The sequence below is a fragment of the Limulus polyphemus genome, unplaced genomic scaffold (genome assembly GCF_000517525.1).
Source record: "Limulus polyphemus unplaced genomic scaffold, Limulus_polyphemus-2.1.2 Scaffold558, whole genome shotgun sequence".
Lineage (NCBI taxonomy): Eukaryota > Metazoa > Arthropoda > Merostomata > Xiphosura > Limulidae > Limulus > Limulus polyphemus.
In genome coordinates this window covers 355,284-366,188 of record NW_013666168.1, presented here as the reverse complement: position 1 = coordinate 366,188, position 10,905 = coordinate 355,284, and the positions used below count along the sequence as shown (strand labels likewise).

Sequence of the window (10,905 nt, the reverse complement as noted above, 5' to 3'; positions counted from 1 at the left end):
TTATCAAAATTAATATACTTTGTTTATGTATTTACCTATAAAGATTACAATGCATTGTTATATCAGTTGGGTAGTCTTGCTGTTAGTAATCATTTCTGCCATAAATGCAATAATATTTCACAAGGTTTGGCCAGTTTAAGAGATTTAAGCTAGTCCTAAATTCAAATTCTAACCTAATAATACAAATCATTCTTTATAATAAAAGTATAATAATGAAGACAAAATAAAATAAAATAATTATACTCAATATAGTAACTGGTTTAACAAATACTATTATGAAAGGAAAAATACATAAACAAAGTAGCATACCTAACTTAGGGAACCCACAAACACGAGTTCCTGTCTTGAAGCATAGTCATCTGTATATAACACAAAAATCTGTGTATGTGTGTGTCTGTTTGTCCATTATCTAACTATTCCTAGGTCTCTGGACCAATATCAACCAAACAAGGGGCATGTTAATGGTGGGTTAATAAACCCTTCCACCCAATGTTATCGCTGTTATTGAGCAGTTATTATCTTTGACGTAAGTTAGCATTAACTACATTCATAGATAGTGCCATATTCTTACACACAGAAAAATTACTGAATTTTATATAACACAACATACACAAAGTTTAGGGGGAGAACACACAAACATCTTATATATATCTCAGAGTGTGCACTAGCACTCTCTATGGAGGAATGCAATGAAAAAATGGCTGCCACTATTGCAATAATACATAAACGTAGGCGAAGTTTCTACTCCAACAGCCACCATAAAACTGACATGAAGAGCTGTTTCTTCAGTTATACCCACTTCCTACTTTGATCCATAAGACATTTTTGCAGCCAATGACCATCAATTAATTAATCATGTGAAACACTGTGGATGGATGTTAAGAGCTGGATGTTGAAAGAGAGTAACAGAAACACCCCTACTACCGCTACTTTGGCTGCTACCTCTTAATAGAAATTTACCCTGACCATCGCAGAGAGTACACCATGTTTTAAGTATATACATATTGAGTTCTTAAACCTTATACAAAACTTTTGGTGAGGTAATGATGAATACTGTAATAACATGTTTTTTTAATAAATAAACTGTGTGAAAGTTAGAATTTTTGTGTTAATTATCATAGCATCAAACAGTGCTGAAGTTTTGTTTAACTCTGTCGAGCCCACATGGGTGCATCCTTCCTTGAGAGCTAAATTGCACCTAATTAAAAAAAAACTTATAGAAATCAAATTTGTAGTCATTCTTCCACACACTAAAAAAATAACAGGTTTAATTCTGTGTTAGTCTTCTGGTGCCAACAGATGGAAGCACGTACACATTTATTGTTCTTAGTAGCTTCATTATTCAGCTAGCTTGTGTTAAATTGTTACACTTAGTTTAGGTGGTAATAAAGAAACAAATTGTAATGTTCATTGTTAATTTTTTGATAATTAAAGGAAAATATTTTGAATGTTAGTGTTTTTTGTTTCAAAAATAATAGCTTATTATTATTTAAATATTTTAAAATTAGTTTTCATGATGGAGTCTGCTCGAACCCTAGAAGAGTGACTATGAAAAATTTTTACAGAAGACTAATGCAAGGTTAAATAAAAAACTGAAAGTTTCCATTTTAGGTTGATTTCAGCAAGCTCTGAATGAAATCATTAATGTTTGTGAATTTCCTGAATTTTTTTCTGAAAATAATACAACACTCATAGCATCCTTGGGGGGGAGGGGAGTCCTGATAAGTTTGAACAAAAAAGCACTCATTTGACATTGAAACTTAAACTTAAGTGTAGTTTTATCCATTTTTAGAAAAACGCTTTCTCAACCTCAGTTGTCATGGTGTGGAGTGATTGTTTATATCTCATCTTGAAGGAGGCATAGGCAAGTGAGCTAAATGCATAAGGAAAGCTGTTTTTCTGTTCTTTGCAACTGTATAAGCCACTATGGCTTCCATTTCAGATAATATTCATGTACAGATTGGTGATATATTGTTAGATGGGATGTTTATGAATAACTTCTGTAACAATGACAGTCCTAATTTTTTTTAAAGCTTGCAAAAAGTCTGCTTTATCATTTTATACTTTATTTCAATATTGATATTTCAGTATGATAGGAAAATATCTTTGTGAAACAAGGCCAGTTAGGCTTAATTTTTTGCACTTGACCACACCAAGTTAAATTTTGCCAACAAAGCTGCTGCGTTGAGTTTTGTTTACATTAGGCCTTATTGGCCTAACTGTTTGAATGGGCAATAAAATCAGCAAGCATACAAATTAATACAAAACAGGATTAAAATGTGGGCATATTAAATGGTACCTTTTAATTAAACCAAAAAATGATTTGCTTATAATTTTGCTTTAGTAAAAGTTATTTTTACTGTATGTGATCATAAACACAATATGAAATTGCATACAGTGTTTTATGAACCAAACAAAGATAAAATTTTTATGTTTATGAAATAAATCTTTACAGAAATGTTTTACAAAAATGTAGGATGATATAAAAATCAGTAATTAAATTGTACAACAAGGCTGAACATTTTTACTGTTTTTTAAAAAAATGCCACAAATAATTTTTTGTAATTTTCAAATTCATACAAATATCAAATATAAAAATAAGTTATTTTATTTAAAAAAGCAACATAATCTGTAGAAAATAATTCTGTTTCAAGTTTCAAACTTTCATGCAGTAGTTTTTTTGTTTTTTTTTGCAATGCAATAAAACAAACTGTAGAACAGGTTCAGTGAAGTGATGCCTCCAGACATAGTGGTTAAATTTAGACCAATTCACATTTACTTAAATAGTTAAATCTCATATAACAATTTCAAACCAAGATGTTTTCTCACATAATAAAGAATCTCTTGCTCATGGTATTCATTGCAATTTCATAAGCTAGTTGCAAAGGAAAAATGCCATCACAGATTCGTCTAGAAATATTAACTAGAAACATTAACATATGCAAGAAAAATAAGTTTTTACTCTTAGTATTTTATCCTTCTAGTTTACTTTAATAATTCTGATTGAAACAATACATTTCATTGTGTAAAGTCATGATAGGACATTAAGATATAATTAAGACTGTAAAAGTTGTAAAACATTCTCAATTAAACAATTACACAAGAGCTAAAACGTCTTTGGTTAAGTCAAGTGTTACAATGGATCGTAAGCTTTATCTTTTGTGCAACTGCCACAATATATTCACAAACAAAACTTACATTTGTACCACACAAGCACAAAAACATAAAAATAATCAATAAATACAGGGATTAAAAACCACATGAAATGTTAAAAAGAATAAAAATTGAACAGTTTTAGTTGTTACTTTTTTTACAGTTATATCTGTTCTTGTTTTTACATTAAAAAATAGAGTTGAGTACATATCCTAATGTTCAATATAAACGTAAATCAATTTTAGAAACAGAAGATGGTGCAACATGTCTTTAAGGATCCATTTTTAAGAAATGTAATAATTTGTAACCTTATACACAATTGTGCACAGCCAACTTTTTAAAGTATATACATATAGATAAATAGGAAAATTAATTAAATAGAGTAATACCCTGTTTAGTGCTCAGGAAGGGTTTGTGAGAACAGAGCTCTAAACAGGGTCATTTAACATTACATGTATGGTAATATGTAAGTGAAGGCATTGTTTCTCACCTGTGAATGATGTATAAGTGCTTTATTTAGGTACTGGTAAATTTAACATAAATTACTCACTATAATATCATCGTTGCTGGAAAAAAGCAGATTTTTATTAGTCTTCAATCTTGTTTGGTTACAGAGCCACCAAATAGAAAACCAGACCCCTCTCGCAATGCCCACCTGTCACATCCTCTTATGTTTACGACTATATTAGTTATAATCAATAGACAGGCAAGATTTTCATCTATAAAATGACGTATTATATTATGTTGTTTTCTGTACAGAGATTTGTAGATCACTTCCTAAGATATTGTGTAGATGGATGACATTTTAATGTTTTATATTGCATCTCTAGAAACCCCAGAAAAAGTGTGACAGTTACGGGACGTTGTCTGCTTTTTGCATGTTATTGTCATATGTTCTTTGTTGCATTATTTCATTAAATAAAATCTATTTAGTGCACTACTACCATTAGTATGAAAAAGTAATGTTCAGAGACTTACGGATTTTCATAATTTTTTTTCTCTCTCTCAGGAAAAAAATTCTCTCTCAAGGAGGCAAGAGATCTATAACAAATCAGCATAAAGCAGGGTGGTGCTAAGTGTGGTCTTACAGTACTTTATAAGCACTGGTACTATATACTCAAACTCAACAGCATAAATTTGCTAATAAAATACACAATCTACTATACCTGATGATACGAACAACTTCTTGAAAAGCAGCATCTACATTGAGTGGTGGATCTTTGGCACTTGTCTCTATGTAAGGGATCTGAAAAACAAGGAAGACATCTTTACATAGTTTACACTTTTCTTATGAGTATTATTAATTTAATTGTTATATTTTTTTTGCTCAGTTTAGAAGTGCTAAAAAAAGAAAACTATAAACAGTAAATAAAATACTTAAATTTAACTAAGTTCAGAGTAAGCTTTATGATAAAAAATTTACAGGGCATGATATTCTATGGTATTTGAAGAAAAAAAAAAAGAGTATTAAGAATGTTTCTGTGACGTGTGTTAATCACACACATTAAAAATCAAATACATACTGTTACATGTGCATGATGCTTCAAAGATATCCAGAGCAGTACTTTAATTATCATCAGTTTCAAATTCATGTATAAGTATGCGTGAACAGTACACAAGCATTACACACAGACTGACAAATGGCCAACAAATGTTCCTGCTGCAAATATTATTCTCCCATACAGAAAGGTCAACTAACTTCTGGACCATTCTGTATTAGAAAAAATTACCATATTTCTATTAAGATATAGTGAGATTTGGTTTTACTAGTTCTGTACAGCTACTGTAGGGTTAACTGTATTATTCCACTCTGTCCCACAGTGGAACAGCAATAAGTTTATTAACTTACAATGGTAAAATACAGGGTTCTATTCCACATGATGAACACAGCAGTTAGCCTAATGTGGTTTAGCTCTAAAACAAACAAACAATTATTCCACTGTGATAATGCCATAAATAGCTTGCACTCTTAACTACTTCTCATCTGGATAAGAATGCATCTCCATAAAAGGTAAATAAATAACAACTTGGTCAGTCAAAATATAAGTATTTATTGCAATACATACATGGTGCAGTTTTCAAAGATTTGTATAACTCATATATTATATTATATCTCCATTCAAATAACTGTCATCTAAACTTTTTCTGTGCTTACTTTTAGCAAAGCTGCCAATTCTTTTCCTTGTTCTTCTGACACAACTCTAAGGTGAACTAAATCAACCTTATTGGCTACCAGCAACATAGGATAGGTATCCCTAAACAAAACATTTAACAGTTATTTCTATAACTCTCTGCTTACACATACATTATTATATGAAATAATATAACAATTCATCAAAGTTAAATTTACAGAACAATCAAGCATATTGATATATAAAAGAAAATAAGGTGAAAACTATAAATGTATTTCATACAAAAAGAAAGCATTTCAGGAAGATTTCATTAAAGCACAAATAAACATTCATGTGCTTTACATATTCTGCATGCACTTTAATTTTACGACTTTCAGAAATTAGTATATTTCAAATTATTTTGGCACTTTGGAAAAATAATTTTGTATTTAAAAGAACAGTTTAGGTTATGCCAACCATAACAGAAAATCAATAATCAAGTGCTGTTTCAGGTTATTAAGCCTAATTTAACTTCAGTTTTTTAAAATGAACATTTTCCAATAGCTACTCATCTCCATGCACAGATTAGCTATTTTCCTCTTGAAATTGTGCTCTTCTGGTTGTGCTTGTCACAAAAAGAATCAGTAGTTTTATGAATGTAAAAAAGCTTTCTGTCACACCTGCTAACTCATAAAAACCACTGACCCTTTTTCTGACAAGCACAACCAGAGAAACTGTAAAATTTCTAAAGACATTATTTGCACAACATAAAACACTATTTAAATTATACAGTATAAACAATGCACTCACCAGCATGTAGGACATACCCAAATGATTCTTAAAGAACATTTCAACAACGATAAATTTCTATTAACAATGTTACGCTAATCGGCATTGAAACCAACTTTAAAACTAAAGCTGATAGAGAGATAAAAGAAGCTTATTGGATTGCTAATCTAAATACTGTTCAACCTAGTTGGAATAAGTCTAGATCTTGGAATCAGTGATCTCTGATCATTGGCTTGTTCTCTGTAAGAAAAAAATATATAATTTTCATGTAGTGTAAACTCAATGTTCATCCTTAATATTTCTAATACTTACTATTTATTTGTGACAATTTTCTATGCCTGTCTGTATAAGTTGATCTGCTTAACATTTCTTTTTCAGTCAATCTCCATGTGTCATTTTTATTTTACTTTAACAACACTACAGTATAGTTTTTCTTGACTATTTGTAAAGCAAAACATCTCTTAACACTTTTTTACATAATGTTCTCATTTCCAGCCATGTTGAGACACTGAAATGAGCCACATTTAACAACAGCACATTGAAAATATACAAAACACTTCCTGGAAACCCAGGTAACCATCATGACATTACTCAATTCCCTATATATATCATTCATTCATTTACACCACCATTCCCAGTTTACCCCTGAGGAAGAAAGGTCCACCTTTTCAAAAGCACTCAGGTTATAGGGTTTTTATCATTTTATATTAAGACTTCTTAAACCCACGTGTTTTTCTGACATAATGAATGATGACCCCATTCCTACCAGTGCCTTAAAGTCACTATTTTGCTTCTTATACTTCTAGCATTACAATAGTTACAATTAAGTCTATCTTTAAAGCTACATCTATACTCACTTCCTATGCTAAAATTTTCTCCCTATCTTATGTTTTTGCATTTAGTTATTCGTGGCCATCACCACTGTCTAGTCCTAATTTAAAGCTTCTTTTACAGCTGAGTTAACATTTTCTAACAACAATGAAAATGTATTTCTGGTGGATACTTACCTCTCTCATCCAAGGCTATCTCAACCTTGATTTGCCCTCTAAGCATTGTTCAAAATTTTTCAACAGCACATCAGTCTTTTATGCCCCTTCATTTTTGTACCATTGCAGCAACATGTGCTGATCATGTAACTACCCTTCACCAATCATACTGTGCCACCATACAAGCACAGGTAGCTCCCTCTACCATTGCAGCACAATCCTCACTTTTGAGAATTGGCAGATACAAACCCGAAACAACAACAAATCAGTGGGGAGAAAGGGTAAGAAGTGAGTGAGCAGAAGTCAGTACCTATCAGAAATACATTTTCAGTGTAAGAAAATGTTAACTTCCAAAACAGTACCACCTCCGCAAACCCAAAGCTAGAATCCCACACTGTAAAGATGGAGGAGACGGTAAAGGTGCAAAAGTTATCAAACAAGCAAAGTCAAATTTGAAGAAGGTGCCTGGAATCAGACATAAGAATACATGGCTAGGGTAAAAGAACTGCCATCTGAAATTATGGAGTATGTCAAGTGTGGTCCATCTGGGAAGAAAACATCCAGTGGAAGCACCATGCACAAATTTGCTTGTTTCATATCTTGTACATAAGTTATTTAAAGATCAACATGTGCAGTCGGCCCAGGCAGAAACATCTGTGTGAAGCGTCTTGTGATATTATTGAGTATGTCAAGTACAGTCCATCCAGGCAGAAAACATCCAGTGGAAACACCTTGCATAAGAAAATTATTTTGTGAACAACAAGTGCAGTCAGTCCAGGCAAAAACATCTGGGAGAAGCATCTTGTGTTTTATTTAGCATAGCCAGTGCAGTCCATCTGGAAAGAAAACATCCAATAGAAGCACTAAAAATGAAACCTTCATGGCCCACTACCCAAGGGACTGGGAACTGGAAGTGGCAAGGACTCCCATTCTCCACTAGAAGAAAAGTGGGGGATATGCATTGGAGAGTCCAGAGGAATGACACACTGGAGACAGTGCAATAGGTGTCCACGATTCCCTATTTTGAAAAGCAGAAAGACCCTGATTGTAAGAATCATGGGTCAGTAGGAATGGGCAAAAATCACCATCTGCTTTATTTATAAAGTCCATGAGTGACAGTCTTTATATATGATACGGTGATAAGAAAAAAAAAAGATATGTACACACCACTGGATAAGTGGCCAGTGGTCTTACAGAAACACCCCATCTCCACAGCGAGTATTATGGAAGTATACAGATTTAGTGCCAAGATATAATATTTAGTATACCTGACCATGCAACACCCACCATCAAGTGGGATCCTGAAATATGATGTATGTCAATGAATTAATGTAAAAAAGAATATCGACTTACCCAAAGGCAAAGGCAAATTGATGTGTGTAGAATCTCCACAGGAGGAAGAAATAGTTAGATGACAAGTTTGGTGTGAAGAAACATGATGTAGACAGCAAACGTCCATGGACAAATCAGAATACAGCAGTTGTATGAGTTGACAAACCTAACCAGTGAGTGTAACAGGTAAAAAGATCATGGGAACCAGAGGAATTCTATGGATCAAAGAGACAGGAATGAGAATAACATAAAAAGGCAGGTAATGAAATGGACAAAGTATACGATCCGGATCCAAATTGGAGAACAGGTGGGAAAAGGAAGGTCTAATCAAGATAGTGAATAACATACGAGGAATGGAAAGGATGCAGAAAACATTAATAGCATAAATACTGGAACGACGACAGCCTCATACCAGGAGGGGGAGGAAATAGGTCTTAAGGGAAATGATACAATGAACACATTACAAAAAGTTCAAAAGGAGAACTGAACAGAGTATGAAGGACAACACTGAGATTCCAAACCAGCAGAGTAAAGTAACGTGGATAATGAGGGTAGGCATATAGGTGAAGACTCCTCCAATCTGGAATGAAAGCATCCACCCACAGAAATGAGGGGTGAGAAACTGGAGACTAAAAAGGAGGTACGTTTGGCATTCCAGAGAGTGGGACATGCATATTTGGGACATTCATAAATATGCGGTATTCCCGGTTGAGAATAAACACACAGAAAACCAGAGGATGAAGGGACCACTCTATGGGGGGTTGGACCTTGTTGGGATGTAATAAGCAATCAGGCACAAGATTCATAACTCTGGGAACATGACATGCCAGTCATGTCGTAGTCAGTGGTCTAATAAAGGAGATCCAGAGTCTGAAAACATAGAGATCTGGACTTGGTTACCCCATGCTTGATGTGCAAAAGAGCATGCCACTTGACAAAACACATATGGAGCTGAAGAAAAACTGAACATCAGTGCCCTGAACTGGAAGACAGAACGCTAGTGGAAGAACTGAAGAAAAACAATGTGACACTGGGGCAAAAACCCACCAAAGTGATAGGTAGGACTCCAGAGTGAAGTGAGGTGTCTCTAGATAAAAAAACAGCCAAGAAAGAGCTATGATGGGACTCCAATCTCCCAAGTATTTTGGAGACAACAAACAAATGGGAGTAAAATTCCAGTTAAGTGGGCACCACCTGTTTGATAGCTCCTTTGTGTAGTAGGTCTCTAACAGACTAGGCAAGATGGTTGGATGAGGTACAATCCCGAGGAGAAGGGAAGGGGATCCGTGAAGTGGATAGGGGGGTTGAGTAAAATGAAAGGGAGAAACCCACAGACAGAATCCGTAGAGCCCATGAAACTAAACATATTGAGAAAAAGTACTCATTACTAATGAACTAACAAAATGTAGAAGCATGTAAAGTCTACAAAATAAATCAAAATAACAAACAGGAAAAACTATGAAATTTGAGCTAAAACAGAAAACAATAAGTAACACCCAAAGTACAAAACCACTAAAGGAACTTAAAAGATAAATGACCCTTAAATATCAAACATACAAATCCACCTAAGGAATCTATGAGAATAGAAAGATACCCAGTTAACAATACAAAATTTAACTCTAATCCACAATTAGACGTGACTAGCAGTAAAGAAAAAGGAACTTACAAATAACTTAACATTAACAGTGAAAAGAAGTAAAATGCAAACAAAAATAAAAGAATAATCAAAATCTAAATGCAAGTTTAAACTAAATTAACCTCTGTGGTAAAAGAAGTGTAAAAAATCTAACTTACTCAACACTGAGCAGAGAAGACATGAATGACCTAAATTATCAAGTGAAAAAAATTAGGTCCATCCACACAAGCTCATATAAAGTCACTAAACATGGGTATACCTACGGGAAGTGAGAAATACACACTGAAAAATGTAACACAGATCTCCTGGGAAAAGAACAATACCTAGTAATAACAAAAGAACACAATATCACGTGTAGCAATTAGTGAAAAAAAACACAGTAAACGGAACAAACTGTCAGAAATGTGATATCAGAAAAACTAGTTTTGACACATTCATGCATCCTCTTCAGTCTCACACTGTTTTCTGGCAGGAAAAAACTGGTCAACAAACACTTACATGACTCTTGATCTTGGATTTTCCTTAAAGACACAGGAGGTCAGGAAGTTGTTACGTTTAAAGTGACCTTGGGAGGTGTTGAAATTAGACAAGCTTTTGATGAAACAACTTTTGAGAATTCTTCTTTTATGTAGTTATTCGTTTTGTATAAAATTTTTGTTGATTTCCAATCAATTTGATGGCCAGAATCTCTCATGTGAAGACAAATAGCATTGTTTTGGTTTCCATATTTTATGTCTTTTTTTTTTTATGTTTAGAAACTCTTGTATCAAAACTTCTTCAAGTTTCACCAATATAACCTTTCTCACAGAATTGGCATGGTATGATATAAATGCATTGTTTTTTTATCTTCAGGTGTTTTTCTGTTTGAAGTTAGGTTATTTTTAATGCTGTTTGGATA

At 33.3% G+C, this 10,905-nt stretch overlaps 1 protein-coding gene across 4 annotated transcripts in view; it reads right to left on the bottom strand.

Annotated features, from left to right (window-relative positions):
* LOC106459095 (ras-related protein M-Ras-like) overlaps positions 1 to 10,905 on the bottom strand; it is a 46,329-nt gene that overhangs the window by 6,848 nt on the left and 28,576 nt on the right. For all 4 annotated transcript variants that reach the window (XM_013918679.2, XM_022385513.1, XM_022385514.1 and 1 more), the window contains 2 exons: positions 5,309 to 5,408; positions 4,320 to 4,399 (listed from right to left, as the gene is read on the bottom strand). In XM_013918679.2, coding sequence (XP_013774133.1) covers positions 4,320 to 4,399; positions 5,309 to 5,408 — 180 coding nt within the window. The remainder of the gene's footprint in view (positions 1 to 4,319; positions 4,400 to 5,308; positions 5,409 to 10,905) is intronic.